This window comes from Schistocerca piceifrons, chromosome 8 (genome assembly GCF_021461385.2).
Source record: "Schistocerca piceifrons isolate TAMUIC-IGC-003096 chromosome 8, iqSchPice1.1, whole genome shotgun sequence".
NCBI classification, from domain to species: domain Eukaryota; kingdom Metazoa; phylum Arthropoda; class Insecta; order Orthoptera; family Acrididae; genus Schistocerca; species Schistocerca piceifrons.
This window is the reverse complement of record NC_060145.1, coordinates 456886864-456905093: the sequence shown is the minus strand read 5'-3', so window position 1 is coordinate 456905093 and position 18230 is coordinate 456886864. Positions and strand designations below refer to the sequence as shown.

The 18230-nt window shown below is 41.9% G+C and overlaps 1 protein-coding gene across 2 annotated transcripts in view; it reads left to right on the top strand.

Annotated features, from left to right (window-relative positions):
* Nucleotides 1-18230, top strand: part of LOC124711878 (transmembrane protein 145-like) — a 113358-nt gene that overhangs the window by 73376 nt on the left and 21752 nt on the right. For both annotated transcript variants that reach the window (XM_047242118.1, XM_047242117.1), the window contains exons 9-11: nucleotides 8735-8907; nucleotides 9196-9316; nucleotides 10396-10656. In XM_047242118.1, the coding sequence (XP_047098074.1) occupies nucleotides 8735-8907; nucleotides 9196-9316; nucleotides 10396-10656 (555 nt within the window). The remainder of the gene's footprint in view (nucleotides 1-8734; nucleotides 8908-9195; nucleotides 9317-10395; nucleotides 10657-18230) is intronic.

The following is an 18230-nucleotide window of genomic DNA, read 5'->3' as shown; positions in this document are numbered from 1 at the left end:
ATGTTTCCAGAATGAGATTTTCACTCTGCAGGGGAGTGTGCGCTGATATGAAATTTCCTGGCAGATTAAAACAGCATGGGAGGAATAGGGTACGAATTCTGGTCGAGGCTGGTAGTGACTGAGGAAACTCAGATGGCCCGAAAACATGCCAGGAACATCCTGCACCCCCAAGTGTTACCTCTCATGTAACAGTATTGTGGTGCAATTTTTCACAGAACACTGCTCATCCACACGTGGCACATGTCCCTGTAAACTACCTGCACGATCCAGAATGAGATTTTCATTCTGCAGTGGAGTGTGTGCTGATATGAAACTTCCTGGCAGATTAAAACTGTGTGCCCGACCGAGACTCAGGCACACAGTTTTAATCTGCCAGGAAGTTTCATACCTGCATGATGCTGAGGTATTCCTGTGACTGCTGAGATCCTCAGATCTCTCCCTGATAGGAGACATGTGGCACCACCTCAGAGGTTAACTCTGTCCGAGTGCCAGTATGCGGGATATTGAGAAGTTGTGGACCGGTTTGCCTCGGGCCTTATGATACCCTTCCCAGCTGAGTCGATGCATGCATCTGGGCTAGAGGAGGTGCAGCATCGTACTGATCGGTGGGCCTGTATTGCCAAATTCTTCACAAACTCGACTTGAATACACACTCATTTGAATAACGTGACGTACCCTCTCGAGTCATGAAGTTTCATTCTGTTTCCTGCTCCCTTTCCATGTTTATCACTTTCTTTGATATTCAGAATTCTTCTGTGGAGCAGAAGGGGTTACCAGTTATCGAGCATATATGATTTCGATCTGTGTTTATTTCATTATCTCTTAGATTCTGCACATTAATGGGCAAGTGATCAAAGATTTTTATGGACAAATTCCTCATAAACTATAACTAGCACTATAGCACCCATTGAAATATGAACCTAATACACACAATGGAATATAAGGAACTGAAGTAATTGGCATGTAGACATGGCCCCTTGTCTAGGATTCTGAGTAGAGTTCTGTATTTTGGCATAATGTTCTTATAAAAGCAAATAGAAGATGCAAAGAAAGAAACTGACAATGTTTAAAAATTCAAAAGTGTATCTTTTTAGTCCCTCCTTTTTCAAATATATGATTTTATCTATACTGAAGAACTTGTAAACACTTGTTGGCTTTATGAAAAGTTGGAAATGTCCAATGTGAAGAGGCTTCTATGCTCACAGTATGTAGGTAGCTGTTATGCTCTGCTAATTGTCACTTTAATCATATACAAGGTCTGTTCAAAAAATTCTGCAACTTTGTCCACAAAATTTTTCTGCATTTATCTTTTACTTGTTGTGCATGGTCTACTTTGAAACACTCTCCTCCACAGTTGATACACCACTCCCAGTGCCATTTCCACTTTCAGAAGCAGTCTCAGTACGCCTCTTGCCAGGTCATGTGAAACACCATCTGCAAATTTTCTTTTATCTTGTCTGTTGTTACAAATCTTCATCCTGCCAATGAGGTTTCCAACTTCAGAAGTAAAAAAAAAAAATATCCACAGAGGATGAGGCAGCACAGTGATTTTGTTTTTTTGTGCAATAGTCACTCACCAACAGGGATGAATGTGCATCTGCATTATCATGATGCGAGAGCCACAAAATTGTCTCGCCACTTTTCCAGCTGTTTCCTTCTCACATTTTCTCCCAGGCATCTCAATATGTCCTGATAGTAAAACACATCATTGCTAATTGATCCCTCAAGTGAGAAAATTGTAAAATGCGAGAAGATCTGTGTTTTAGGGGATAGTCATGCCTGGGGAATTTCCACAGTGTTAATGGAAAAATACTTCATGGCATCTGGATTCGTGAGCCTGGGGCCCCATTATGAGAACTAACAAACCTAACAAAATCTAATGAAGTAACTAACTTGACTAAGGATGCTTTTGTTGTTTTTCTCAGAGGAGCTAATGAAGTTTATAGAAACGAATCATACAAGGCTATCACAGGACTGAGAAATTGTCTAAATAATTTAACTCATACAAATGTTCTCTTTGTGAATCTCCCACAGCGTCATGACTTACCGAGTTGATATTGTGTAAACCGCAAAATTAGTGTCGCTAACAAGAGTTTCATTGAAATATGTACTCATTTCCAGAATGTTGATGTTGTAGACACAAACATTTTAGAGCAAAAGTTATATACAGCTCATGGCCTTCATTTAAATGCATCAGGAAAAGAGGTTCTTGCTGATAAAATATTTACTAGTATCTTGCCTGACAATGAAGAAACCAGGGCAATTAGCAATCTAAGGCATATTATAAACCTTTTTGGAGAGCAGCAAACAGTAAAGCCCCCAATCAGTTGCAAATTACGAAGTGGTTTAAACCCAGTAGGCCAGAAATGAACAATCAAATTGTAAAACAGCCTCAAATTATGAAATGGTTCAAACCCATAAGGACGGTGGTGAATGAAGCAAAAATTTTGCAAACTCCAAAAATAACTTCAGCACTTGATTGTCACCAAGAAGCCATACTCAACAAACACACCAAGAATTTTTTTAGGCATAATGTCACCTGCAGAAGAAAAAGAAGCAAAAGAAATTCCACCAACAGAAGAAAACACAACAGCCAAGCAGACTGCAGATGGAACAGCAAGCAGACGGAAAGTAGTACACCCACTACATCTGAAAGATTTTTTAACAATGCCAGAGAAGGAAAGTTGCTACTCAGCTTATAGCGGAGATGCTGAGTCATGATAGGCACAACAAAAAGATTCACAGAATTATAGCTTTCAGCAGCACCAGCGCATGATGGGAATGACGACTCAGTGGTGATAAGGAGGAGGCTGGGGCGGGGAGGGGGAGGGATAGTATGGTGGGAGTGGTGGACATTGAAGTGTTGCAGCTTAGACGGAGGGCAGGAGAGAAGGTGTGGAGGGGGGAGGGGGTAAGTAGCAGAAAGGAGAGAAATAAAAAGAAATTAAAAGACTGGGTATGGCTGTGAAATGATGGCTGTGTAGTACTGGAATGGGAACAGAGAGGGGGCTGGATGCGTGAGGACAGTGACTAACGAAGGTGTTCCCGTGACCCTCCTGGCCTCAACCTCAAAGATAGGAAGCAGAAAGTAGTATTAGATAGTAATGATGAGAACCATAGTGACCTGGTTTCATCTGAATGGAGAACCATTGAATGTGGAGTGTTCCAAGGATCCCTTCTTGGTCCTCTACTATTCCTCTTATTTATAAATGACCTACCTGAATGTGCAATGTTACAGTGCTTTTATACCAATTTTGCAGAAGACACCAACATCGTGATTAATGGTCATACATGTGAAGATCTTCAAGGATCCATTAAGAATATTCTTACTGATTTAGTGAAATGGTTTAGCTTCAATTGATTCTCGTTGAACTTTAATAAGACTAATTATATTCATATGCGAGTGCAGGCTTTCTCAGAGAATTTCATATACGAAGTCTTCATGAGTTGTCAGCCGAGTAGCATCGTCGTCTCGTAGCAACCTCGTTTGTGGGCTTATATCTCTGCTGGACCGCTCTCTGCTTCCCGCGGCTGACCAATCACATGCCCACAAAATCGCCTGATGTGCCTGGATTGACCGGTTGTGGGGGCGGCGCGTGTGCGAGGTTCGAGTTCCGGCATCCGTCTCTGTCTGCCCCGTCCATGGCCCATGGTGGAACGTAATCTTCTTCTCTGATGTTCCCGATTGCAGGCTCCCAGGCTGTGGTGAGATGGTAGCCACTGTTGTGGTTGATTAGGTTGTCATGTAACCATATTTCTATGGACTCTTTCATTACTGAGTCCCAAAATCCATTTGTACTGCATATTTTCTTTGTGTCCTCAAAATTAAAGGTGTGCTTCTCGTCAATACTATGTTCCGCCACAGCAGATTTTTTGATCTGACCCAAGCATACATGCTTAATGTGTTCACTGTGGCACTGTGAGATGCAAAGCTGCATCTGTCCTATATATTGCATCCCACATTCGTATTTGATCTTGTACACACCTGATGCAGTCAGACCTAGTGTATCCTTGGTTGAATCGAGAAGTTCTTTGATTTTTCCTGCTGCACAGAAAACGGTCTTCACTTTATGTTTCTTGAGAATTCTCGTGATCTTGGACGTCAGAGGACCCGCGTATGGCAAGAACGCACAGCCCATTGCTTCGTCTTCATCTTAAAGAAAAAATGGATACAGTGAGACACAAATAAGGAGAGCTCTGAAGACTGACCACAAGAAGAGAGAAGAGAGAATGGATGAAGATGTATACAAGATCGGATGCAAATGTGGGGTGCAATATATAGGACAGATGCAGCTTTTCATCTCACAGCACCGCAATGAACACATTAGACATGTACGCTTGGGTCAGACCAACAAATCTGCTGTGGCGGAACATAGTATTGATGAGAAGCACACCTTTGATTTCAAAGACACAAAGAAAATATGCAGTACAAACGGATTTTGGGACTCAGTAATCAAAGAGTCCATAGAAATATGGCTACATGACAACCTAATCCACTGCGACAGTGGCTACCATCTCAGCACAGCCTGGGAACCTGCAATCAGGAAAATCAGAGAAGAACGTTCCGTTCCACCAAGGACCGCGGACAGAGCAGACAGAGACGGACGCCGGGACTCGATACCTGTGCACGCGTCCCCCCATACCACTGGCCAATCCAGGCGCGTTGGGCGATTCTTTGGGTACGTGATTGGCCAGCCATGGGAAGCAGAGAGCAGTCCAGCAGAGATACAAGCCTGCGACCGACGATATCCCGACACTTCGCCTGAAGATGATGGAGACGCATTCTATTGAAACGTTGCTGTGAGACGATGATGCTACTTGGCTGACAACCTTTGAAGACTTCTGCAACTACTAAAACAGAGGAGGAATTAGCTGTGAAATGTGGTACAGAGTCAATAGAAAGAGTTGAATCAACGAAGATTTTAGGCTTTTTAATTGACTCCAGAGTAAACTGGTCTCATCATATAATAAATCTTCAGAAGAGACTCAGCTCATTGATTTTTGCCCTACGCATTCTCTCCGAAAGCAGAAACATACACACAATGAAAGTAGCATACTATGGATATTTCCATTCTCTTATAACATATGGTATTATATTTTGGGGAAACCAAACACTAACAAAGAAAATACTCTTGGCTCAGAAATGTGTTATAAGAATAATGAGTGGTGTAGACTCCAGATGCAGTTGTAGAAACGTTTTCTGGAAACTAAAAATTGTTACTGTCACTTCCCAGTATGTATTTTGTCTTATGGGGTTCATCAGCAAAAATGCTGAGTTTCATAAAAGGAAAAGTGAATACCATGGATATGACACCAGGAGAAAGCATGATTTCCACAATGAATGTAAAAACCTGACCATGGTGTAAATGGGTGTGCGGGTCTCTGGTGCAGAAGTTTTTAATGCTCTCCCTCCAGATATTAAAAGCAAATTTGATAACCATTCCTCCTCTAAGGAGCATCTGAAGCAATTTCTACTGGAAAGGTCATTTTACCATTTAGAAGAGTATTTTAGCCACAATGATAAAACAACCTAGGTCTGTGGACCAGATATTTTGAGTGTGATACACCATAGCTTAAAAGTTTGAGGGATGACGTAGGTACCATACCCATGTAACATTTATAGTCATTTTCACCGGTGTTTAATTTGTTTTCATTTTCTATGTGTAATGTTTGGTGTAATCTGTCACTCTTACCACATATGTGTATAGCAAACATGAAGTATTACTTTTGTCTGATTGAGTGCTTTACTACTACCTTTGTATTCATTGTTTACTGACACACTCTATATCCTTTTGACTTTGTCACAGCTGGATCAATGCAGGAAGAAATAAATAAATTAAATAAATAAATAAATAAATAAATGACCTGACTGGATGAGCTTTTTTTAGTCTTGGAGAACCTTTCTCAACTCATTCTGAAGATTGAACCATAGTATCAACATAATAATCATAGACCCATGTCTCATAACCAGTAATGGTTCTCTTAAAGAACACCTTGTTCTCATTTGCATGATACTACAGATCTTCACAGATTGTGAGGAAAAGATCTTTCTGGTCTTTACTCATGAGCTGTGGGATGAACTTGGGGACAACACGATGCATTCCAAGATGCTGTGTCAAGATTTCATAACATGATCTAAATGAAATGTTACACTCTTCTTCAGTCTCTCGGACAGTCAGTCTTCAATTGGCATGCACAATTTCATTGATGTTCCTGACACAAGTGGTGTCAGTAGACGTCAAAGTGCATTCTGAATGAGGGTCTTCTGTCCGTCCGTTTTTAAACAGTGCAAACCATTCATAACACTGACTATGGTTTAAGTATTCATCACCATAGGCTTCCTACACCATGTGTCTCTGTGAAGGTTTCCTTGAGTTTCATGCAAAATTTAATGCGGGCACTCTGCTCCTCTAACTCTATCATCTCAAAATTCACAAACTGTGTGTCACAATGCTCTACTCAATACAGCACTGAACAATAACTAACAGACATACAGCAGTCAAATAACAGAAGACAACAGAAAATCCAGGATGGAATGTAACAATATTGAGAAGGAAAGTTGCTACTCACCATGTAGGAGAGATGCTGAGTTGCGATACACAACTCAGCATCTCTGCTATATGGATATAATAATTGCTTGTTTCAATTCTTTGACCAAGGAAAAGTCTTGTACTTGTATGAATCCCCTGCAGGGTATGGACTCATCATGTTACGCATTTATGCCTGAGGAATGTTTGTCTACTCCATTGTTTTCACTGTAAAATATAATCCTGCAAAAGGTGCTTTCTATTATCCACTTAATATGTACAACAATGAAACTTCCAGCATTACAGCGCAGGGATGCCAACTGCATTTCACTCTGACACATAGGCCGCATGGAGGAGGCTTTCCTGACGACCCAACAGCTGCTTCCCTTGGCCTGGTATAGGTTTATAGATGACATCTTTGTGGTCTGGACTCATGGTGAAGAAACACTCCTTAATTTCCTCCATAACCTCAACTCCTTTTCGAATCTGAATTTCACCTGGTGCTTCTCCAAAACCCAAGCCACCTTCCTGGATGTTGACCTTCATCTTGTTGAAGCTCACATCCACACCTCTGTCCACATCAAACCCACAAACAAACAACAGTACCTTCTCTTTGATAGCTGCCATCCATTCCACATCAAATGCTCCCTTCCCTACAGCCTAGGTATTCATGGCAAATGTATCTGCTCCAGTGATGAATCCCTCAACAATTACACCAATTACGTGACCAGTGCTTTCCTCTCCCGCAACTATCCTGCAGACCTTGTCCACAAACAGATCTCCTGAGCAATACATTCCTCCCCGTCCAACAACAATGTTCCTACCCCCAGACCACACAGAAGCATCCCCCTTGTCACCCAATATTATCCTGGCCTCGAATACATCAACAAATTACTTCGCCAGGGATATGACTTTCTAAAGTCAAGCCCTTGACAATATTCTCCCCACACCACCCAGAGTTGCCTTTCGTTGCCCCCCTAACCTCCATAACATCCTTGCCAAACTCTACAATATTCCCAGACCACCTTCTGTACCCAGCGGTTCCTACCCCTGTAACCGACCCTGCTGCAAAACCTGCCCCATGCATCCCCCCACAACCACCTACTCCAGTCCTGCTAGTGGTAAAACATACACAATTCAAGGCAGGGCCACATGTGAAACAACACATGTCATTTATCAGCTGACATGCCTGCATTGCACAGCCTTGTACATCGGTATGACGACAACTAAACTGGCTGAGCACATGAACAGGCACAGACGAACTGTCCGCCTAGGAGATGTCCAATACCCAGTAGCAGAGCATGCCGTCCAGCATAATTCTAGGGACCTAGGAACCTGCTACAACACACGTGCCATTTGGCTTCTCCCACCCAACACCAGTCCCTTGGAACTGCGGAGATGGGAACTTGCACTTCAACACCTCCTTTCATCCCGCCATCTCCCTGGACTGAACCTACGTTAACCAACCTCATTCCATTTACTCTTCAGTCTTCTCCTTTTTCCCTCTCATTCACACATCTTTTCATCCTACATAGTTGTGTTTATCTTTATACTATATAACTCTTTACTTCTGTATGCATCCTCTTTGGTTTGAAGCTGGCACAGTACTTAACATTAGAACATCTTTGGCTTCCCTCTGACAACCATGCCTCCATCCTTGCTACCCTCCCTGTTTACCTTTCCCTGTTGCTTCATAACCTGGATTGTGAGTAACTGAATCCACTTTCCCTTCTTCCCTTTTTTCCCCCTCTCTCCTCCCTGATGAAGGAACAAAGTTCCGAAAGCTAGGAATGTAAATTTTCTGTTCTGTTTTGTGAATCTATTGGCTGTACTGAGCTGAGGTAAGTACTGGCCAGCCCCTCTATCTCTTTGTAAGAATTATTAAAGGTGTAACATAAAATGTAAACACAACTGATACAGAATTTGTTTCTCACAACCACATCTTCCTTTTTGTATTAGCCTTATTTCATTCTTCATTCTCAAAGGTTCTTCTTTGCAATGTGATCAACAAAACATGATAAACATATCAATCAAAATAATTTCTTCAATATTTTCAGTGCTTGAGACAAAAAGCACAACCTTGAACTTTCATGAAGACTTTTGCTTTTTATAAAATCAATTTTCTCAGATGAAAGTCAAGGAAGTAATTTAATTAAGTATCCACCAATCTTACACTATATTTCACAGTTTGTAATTGCTTGTTTCAGTTCTTCGATCCAGGAAAAGTCTTGTACTTGTACGAATCCCCTGCAGGGTATGGACTCATCATGTTACGCATTTGTGCTTGGGGAATGTTTGTCTACTCCATTGTTTTCACAGTAAAATATAATCCTGCAAAAGTTACATTCTATTATCCACTTAATATGATTGGAACTTTATGGTAAGTAGAAAATTAAAGACAGATAGATAATGTTTTTACAGTAAATTGCAATGCAATGATTACGTGTTTCATGTTAGTTCTTGTATGAAGCTAACCAGTTCAGATTCTTCTCACTTTTCTTTTTATAATATCAGATCTGTATTTAATTAGTGATGTTGGAACACTATAGTTGGTGTTTTTTGGCTTATTTGCCCAAAAATAAGCCAGTTAAATTACTACATTTTGATAGCTAAAAAATATGTTATAGATTGACATTACCAGCTCTTACTGCAAATTTTATGCCAATAGGTTTGTCTCTGGCCCTGTATTCATTCTGGCAGCAAACAGTCTCATCGATAAATGGGTACGAGAGAGTGTTGTCTGCGGTGTTCTACACTTTGTTGCCCTCTTAGGACACGTTCTCTTCTTGGTCAGTGTTTCATTTTTATCAAATTACTGCTACATTCTCAAATTTTATAAAACATGCAATAAGTTTTATGAACGGTCTCAGAAGCAACAATTTAAAAAACAGTAAACTCATATCCCCACTTTCTGCTATCATTTTGTGAGTGATTCTGAATTTCCTAATGAAATATTGTGTGGTTTTCATGTAAATAGTAGACTGTACATAATTTACTTATAATTGGGTACATGAAATTGCCTGTAACATACCTGATATCATAATGCAACTAAAATATTCATGGCATGCAACTTCAGGAGTTTCTGTTCTTTTGTGCAGATAGAGCATTATGCCCACATTTACTGCACAACAACAAAAACTATAGGTGAGATAGGAAGGTCATGTTGTTCACAATCCAAAATATATATATTTCCTATATGTATGCATGTATCGACAAATAATCAGTGAAAGTATAGATGCTTACAAGTTAATCTTTGTACAGGTCACATTAAACAACTGCCACTCTAGTTTCATTTACACCGAGGTGAAAAAATAATGGGATACCTCCTAATATAGTGTCGGACCTCTTTTTGCCCAGCATAGTGGAGGAACACAACATGACAGGGACTCATTCATCGATGTCACACAATGATTTCTGCAGTTATTTCATGCAGTGTCACTTGTCTGTTAGGACAGGCAACTCTACACAAATGCCGCTGCTCTCGGTCTCTGTTGTCAGTAGTGAGAGTTAATGCTTGCAATCTAGAATTCTCAGCACGCTCTTGACATTTTGAATACTGCATTTCCTAACAATTCCCGAAATGGAATATCAAGTGCATTTGGCTCCAGCTACCACTGAAGTCTGTTAATTCCTGTCATGCAGTCATAATCACTTCAGAAACCTTTTCAAATGAATCACCTGAATACTAATGACAGTGATACAACTGCCATCTGTATATGTGCATATCATTGTCCCGTGACTTCTGTCTCCTCAGTGTATAACTACTACAAATTGATTTAAATGTTTTAGAAATTTTCCCTCATATTCTTCTGACCTGAATGTTTTACATAATACTTAAGTTACTGAAATAACAAAATTTTGTTTTCAGATTACTACCCTACCATCACACGCCAACAAGATGTTCCCATACCATGTGCGGACAACTCAAGTTGGAGTAATGTCAGTGATGCGAGCGGAGGATCTGCCATTTGTACCACATGCTTATGCACCTTCAGCTCCTCCACTGGCTCCTCCATTGCCAGCACCACAGCCACCACTGCCACAACATAACAGGCCCCCTGGGCAAGTGGACGAGTGGAGAGCTTCCAATGTTCCTGTTGAGCTGTTCTGTGTCAGCAGAAATGTAGAGGTATGTCACTGCAGCCATAATGCACAAATAGAGGGTTCTGGGCGGCAGGGAATCCTATTAGATTACCACACTGTGGAATACAAGTTCACAGAGCAGCTCACAATAAATGCCCTGCTTCTGAACATATTGACTTATATGGTTTTATTTCTCAATAAAACCATATTATTTATAATCAATAGGGCAAATACAAATGCTTTTGAAGTCCTTAGTATTGTCTCACAACAAACATTAGTATATTGATGTATGGTGATACTATGAGCATTTGTTACTTTGTAATTAATAGAAGTAGCCAAAGTTAGCAAGTATTCTCAAAATGACTTCTGTAGATTGTATATGAGAGAGAGAGAGAGAGAGAGAGAGAGACAGACAGACAAACAGACAGAAAGAGAGAGGGAGGGTGATGGAGAGGGAAGGAGGGAGAGAGGGAGAGGGAGGGAGGGAGAGAGTCACTCTTTTAATATTTAAAATTATAGCTATAGCTATATGCATGACTTTTTGCTGTTAAACTAAAGTTTCACAGCATAATTCAGTGTACACACATGCCAATATTATCATAAATACAAGAAACACTGTCTTTCTACATCAATTAAATTAGTTACATAATTCCCAAAATGTATATGTTACAGTACCCATGTTTTCAGTAATCAATATATTCTGTATCAAAAGCAGAATTCACTCAAGAAAACTATAACATTATGTAACAGAGCTGCTGCCCAGTTTTCATCCCTATTCTATGTGGATCATATTTGTCACCTCTTCTTATGATATGGAATGAATCAGTTTTACAGTAATTACAGTACATCTTCTCTGTGGAAAATATGGCAATTATGAGGCCTGTGAGAAAACTTATGAGATTGGCAACACTGCGAGCAATGTAGCAATGCTGTGCTGTTCTACTTGTGTAGACCAGTGTGTTCAACCCTTCCAGATTCTCAGTCCAAGTTTCAGCTCCATACAGCCATCATGTGATTTTTGAGTGTGCCATCAGTGAAGTTGTGGTATTAGAGCAACTTGGTTAATCCATGAGTGTGATCTTTGAAAAGCAAAACAGGCCTGTGGGGAACATTCCTTATCAAGAGCACAAGTTTTTCACTTTCACAAATAATTTTTTGAAGACCAAGAACCTGTTGAAGATGAATCTCAGTGAGGGAGACCTGCAGTTTCAAAAACTGTTGAAAACATTGAATGTGTTTGTGCTCCTGTGAAATTGTTTCTCCAAGACAAACTATCCACCAAGTGTTTTACACAGATGTTCTTGGAAGGTTCAGGAAAAGGGTGAATTGAGTTACAATGTAGACAAGTGGATGCTGTCCCATGACAATGACCCATGTCACATGGCCACTTCCATCACGAATTTTTTTACCTCAAAAGCATTCCTGTTACTCTGTAGCTCCCCTACTCACTTGATCCAAATCCTTGCAACTTTTCTCTTTGCCTGAAATTGAGAAACGTCTTAGGAGAATGTCATTTGGGATCTCTTTGGGACCAGTTGAAGCCTTTCAGCTCTGCTACTAAGATTGGGAACAAATGACTCCAATGATGTATAGCTACCAAAGTAAACTACTTTGAAGGTGATGACATTTTTGTTTGAACAAATAAAAACTCTGGTGGCTAAAAGTCAGTTGCATTACCTTTCTGACACATATTGATGTGATTTCTCACATGTGTGTGTGTGTGTGTGTGTGTGTGTGTGTGTGTGTGTGTACATGTATGCAATGATTTGCACCTAACTGTGTTTAATCTCTCTCTCTCTCTATCTCCTAAAAACCCACACATGAAATCACGCTGATTCACATTCAGAAATTATTCTACACAGTAGGAGTTGTCAAGCAGCACAATATCAATACTATTGATACACTCACATAAAAATACACACCACTATCCTAGCTTTTGGAACTAATAGAGAAGGAGAAGGATAGGTTGGGTAATGTAACCTATCCCTCTCTCCTCCATGTGGAAAGAACTATTAGTTCCAAAAGGTAGGTAGTGCCATGAATTTTATAGGCCCTTTGGCAGTGCTATGTATTTTTTCCCCCTGAAGATTAAAGACCCTGTAACCTAAAAAAACCACCCAGTCCTTGCCACACAGTCGCTGCAACTCATGTAGCCAACCCCTCTATGTAACGGACTCCAGACCTGTTTAGCGGAACCCAAAACCTTATCAAATTATGTCGAGGAATCTGCAGCCTATACAGTCACAGAACCATCAGAGCCCCTGATTTGGACACTTCACTTGGCTTTAAACCAGAGGTCTATGATAGGTCCCTTTGACTATGCTGCAAATGGTGAGTTCTGCTTTCATCTTGCAAGCAAGACTTGCAGCCTTTACCGCTTCTGATAGCTGCTTGAAACTAGAGAGAATCTCTTCCAGTCCAGAGTGACAAACATCGTTGTTACCAATGTGAGCCATCACCTGCAGTTTTTTGCACCCTGACTCCACCTGGTATGCCCTCCTCCGCAGCCGTGTCCCTAAGGGGCCCCGTAATGAGCCTAACATTGAAGCTCTCGACTGCCAATACTCCCATCCTCTGTGATTGCCTGGATCTTACAGGCTCCACAACAAGTGACTGCATTTGGCTGAGGGACAGTTTCTGCCATAGACAGCACCTGGAACCTCTTTGTCAGACTAACTGGGAAGAAATTATGTTTGGTCCCCTGGGAAGCCTTTTGCTGCCTGCCATACCCTGAGGCAACCTCCCACTCAATCACAAGTGAGAGGTCAACCTCAATGGGAGCAGTAACTGGGTTGGCCACCAGTGCAGACTCATCAGCAGACTCAGATATGCTGGACATCCGTCAGATCCCCACGGCCGGCCCATAACAGTGATGCCTATCCACTGCAGCTTCAAGCTGTGTAACCAAAGCCATCACAGCCTGGAGATGAGAGCAAAGTGTCACCAACTTGGCTGTCATCTATACACAGCAATCACAGCCCCATCCATGCTCTACATAGACAAACAAAGGACTATTGGCATACACTATGGAACTCTACTGTAGACACTAATGAAAACATAAGAACTGTTTCTAATAAATTAAATTAACACATAGAGTTTCAGAAACTGAACTAACAATGCACTCAGGTGAGACTAAACAATTCACTCTTGATTAGGAATTTGTAATATTGTACTTTTTGACACAGACAAAAATGTGAAAACTATGTGTATTAAATATTAAATTAACATGTAGAAATTCAAGAAACTTAACTACCAAAGCTAAGGGATGAAACTGTACAATTCAGTCCTGGTTAGGAATTCATAAAAGTAACAAAATTGGTTACTTCCTTGTTGGTGCTTGTGTCTCAGCTGGCTGCTACTGTCTGACCCCCATGTATGGATGTTGAGACTCATATGTTGGGATGCACCATAGTGCTGGAAGATGATGGACAGCTGCAGCTCTTCAATCCATGCTAGCAGAAACAGCTGAGCCTTAAATGTGCGGACCAGTCGTTCAGCCTCACCGTTTGACTGTGGATGGAACGGAGGGGCCCTGATATGCATGACGCCATGATGGGCACAAAAATCCGCAAAATTAGAAGAGGCAAATTGCGGACCATTATCAGTAACAAGAGTAGAGGGAAGGCCTTCCAAAGAGAAAATGCGAGCTAGAGCATTGGTGGTTGCCACGGTGGTAGGCGACGTGCAACGGACAATTATAGGAAAGTTAGAGTAGGCTTCAATAATGAGAAGCCAATAAGTACCTAAAAAAGGTCCCACAAAGTCAGCATGAATACGCTCCCAGGGCTTCTCAGGCGAAGGCCACTGTGACAAAGATGACTTCGGGGCGGCGGCCCGTGATGCACAAGGGCCGCAGGCAGCGACCATGTATGCAATTTCAGAGTCGATGCCAGGCCAGTACACATGATGACACGCCAGAGATTTTGTGCGAGAGACACCCCAGTGCCCTTGGTGAAGGAGGCGCAAGACCGAAACACGCAAAGACGCAGCTACCACAACACGTGGTGAAGCATTTTCGGTGGAAAGGAGGGTAACACCATCTCTAGCCGTGAGGCGGTAATGCAAAGTGTAGTAGTTCCACAACGGATCAGAAGTCTTAGTGGACGGACAATCAGGCCAACCCTTCTGAATACAGCTTAAAACCTGGGAGAGGGTAGGGTCAGAATGCGTAGCAGCCGCCAGCCGGTCCCCAGTGATGGGGAACCTGTCCACAACCTGCTGCTTGGCAACATTCAGGTGGACACACAAAAGTTCGTCCCTATTGAATGCCAGATCAGGACCCATGGGAAGGTGACACGGTGCATCAGCATTCGCATGTTGAGCCGTCAGCCAAAAATGGATCTCATAATTGAAACGAGACAAGTAAAGAGCCCAACGCTGGAGGCGGTGTGCAGCCATGTCAAGAAGTGACATTGATGGATGAAACAAGGAAACAAGTGGTTTTTGATCCGTGACAAGATGAAATTTGGATCCATAGAGAAAAACACCAAACTTATGAAGAGCATAAGTAATGGGCAAAGCTTCTTTTTTGAATTGAGAATACCTTTGTTGGGCATCCATGAGCATTTTGTAGGCATAAGCAATGGGTTGTTCAGAACCGTCAGAAAAATGGTGTGCAAGGACTGCACTGACCCCATATTGAGAGGCGTCCGAGGCAAGAACAAGATGTTGGCCAGGTTGATAAGTAGCCAGGCACAGGGCCTGTTTCAGCATAGTCTTCAATTTCTGGAAAGCCGCATCGCATGATGCGGACCAGTGAAAAGGCACCGTTTTATGCAACAGGCGATGCAATGGCTGAGCCACCGAAGCAGCAGACGGTAAAAACTTGTGATAGTATGCTATTTTCCCCAGGAAGGCCTGCAGTTCCTTAACAGATGTAGGGCGGGGAAGGGCATCGATCGCAGCAATAGTTTGCTGAAGCTGACGAATACCATCCCGAGAGAGTTGAAACCCCAAGTACGTGATAGGTGCCTGAAAAAATTTTGATTTCTTAGGATTACACTTAAGACTAGCAGTCTGTAAGACATGAAAAAGTGTGCGGAAATTTTGAAGATGTTCGTCAGTGGTGGAGCCAGTGACAACAATGTCATCCTGGTAATTTATACACCCAGGGACAGTGAGCAATAATTGTTCCAAGAATTGCTGAAAGAGAGCAGGGGTGCTGGCAACCCCAAATGGCAATCATTGGTATTGATAGGGGCCAAAAGGCGTGTTAAGGACCAGAAACTGCTGGGAAGCAGCATTAAGAGGAAGTTGATAATAAGCTTCTGACAGGTCAAGTTTAGAAAAATGCTGGCCTCCAGCAAGTTCAGTGAACAATTCTTCAGGTCAAGGCATAGGGTAAGTGTCGATAAGGCATTGAGTATTTACAGTGGCTTTGAAATCACCACAGAGATGAATATCACCATTTGGCTTAGCAACGACAATGACAGGAGAAGACCACTCACTGGAAGTGACAGGAAGCAAGATCCCTAAAGCAGTGAGATGATCCAGCTCCCGTTTGACCTGATCACGAAGGGCCACAGGAATGGGCCAAGCCCGACAAAACTTAGGCCAAGTAGTGGGTTTGAGCGTGATATGAGCTTCAAAGTCGTTTGCACGGCCTAACCCAGGAGAAAAAAGGGATGAAAATGTTGTCAACAAGGAATCCAATTGAGCATAATGAATAGCATCAGAGACGATATTGACAGAGTCATCTATGGAGAACCCAAAAACGTGAAAGGCACCGAAACCAAAAAGATTCTCCGCATTACTGTGGTTGACCACAAATATGGGAACAGTGCGAATGACAGATTTGTAAGATACCTCAGCATCAAATTGTATCAAGAGAGAAATCTTCTGTTTATTGTAAGTCTGTAATTCCCTAGTGACAGGTGACAGGATTGAAGAACCCAACTGAAGATACGTCTGAGAATTGATAGTAGTGGCAGCAGAATCAGTATCCAACTGCATGCGAACATCTTGACTGAGTATTTGGACAGTGAGGAATAACTTCCCTGAAAGGAAGTACAATCGCCAGACAACACAGAATCAGAATCAGTGTCATGTTCATGAACATCATGTATGTGGTAGGATTTGCAAACGGATGACACATGGGCCTTTTTTTTGTATTTGTGACACACGGCCCAACGTTGTGGACAATCTTCTCGTGAATGTTTCTTAAAACACCGCGGACATGAAGGAAGTTGCCATGGGTTTTGCTGCAGTTTCTTAGAGGTCTGTTTACGGTCAGGCTGAGGCTGCGCTTGGGAGTGTACTGCGGCCATATTGGCCAGTGGGTACATGCCACATGCTTCGTCAATATCGCACAGAGGCTGTATTTCCCTGACGTCGCCCCATGCCTCTATTTGTGCTCCAGTGGTGCGAGAAATTTGAAAAGACTGAGCAGTGGATAGGACTTCATCCAGAGTCGGATTTGCCAACTGAAGGGCACATTTGTCAGGTGCCGATCAGATAATAGCATCCCGTACCATGGAAACAGCATAGGATTCTTTGTGAAAAATGACATTTTCTACTGAGGCCATGAAGTTCAGCAGTCCAAGCACGATAGGATTGATTCAGTTGTTTTTGACAATGATAAAAGGCAACACAAGGGGCTACCATATGTGTTTGCTTTTGAAAATAGATGGACAGAAGTGAGCACATTTCAGCAAAGGACAAAGATGCAGGATCTTTCAAAGGAGCCAATTGTGACAACAACCAATACATTTGAGGTGAAATCCATGAAAGGAACAGAGAATTACGTGTTTGTTTGTCCATGACATGAAATGCCAAGAAGTGCTGCCGAAGACGTTTTTTGTAATCAGACCAGTCTTCTGCCATCTCGTCGTAAGGAGGAAAGGGAGGTAGAGACAACGATTTGATGCCGTGACGAAATCACGAATCGCATTTGTGAGAAGCGTTTGCTGTTCTATGAGACCTTGCAATAGTTGCTTTAAAAAAGCCATGGAAACATGTGGGTCAACGATGGAAAAGAAAGATCACTACCTCATCACCAATTGTTATAACTTCAAGTTGAACAAATATATTTCAAGGAAGACGCAATACATGGAAGTCACAGATCAAGTAAACAGAGTAAGACGTGTGTACACTTTAACAGTCAAATCACAACTGAGTCTGAGTCTAGCGGCCGCTGGCTGGCTAGCCGCTTAGGTGGCGCTGCTGCTGCATGGCTGGCAGACAGCGCCGCATGTAGAGGATGCGCGTAATTGCACGGTGGCACTTTGAAAGATCGGCTAGTCACAACAGTTATTTGATTAGGTGTCTGTCACTTCAGAGTAACTGTTAAATAGCATTTGCAATTTTGGTGAGCACCCCTACAGGAAAACCCACAACATCTAGTTTTACAGGTGCAGTCACGTAGCTGAGAAATAGGATCATCTAAATGACAACAGAACTCATGATTTATGTATTACAAAAAGTACTATTTATTATGTTGCATTTAGTGACACTGATCAATATGTCTCTATCAGTGGCACTGCTGACTGTGTGTTTCTTTAGACCTACTGATAGACAAGTTCACATGCCAATCTCTATAACTGCACTTCATCATGCCCACATTAGTCACAGTGGAAATATACTGATCAGATGTTCTGAGTGCTTCAAACATTGTCTTACCTA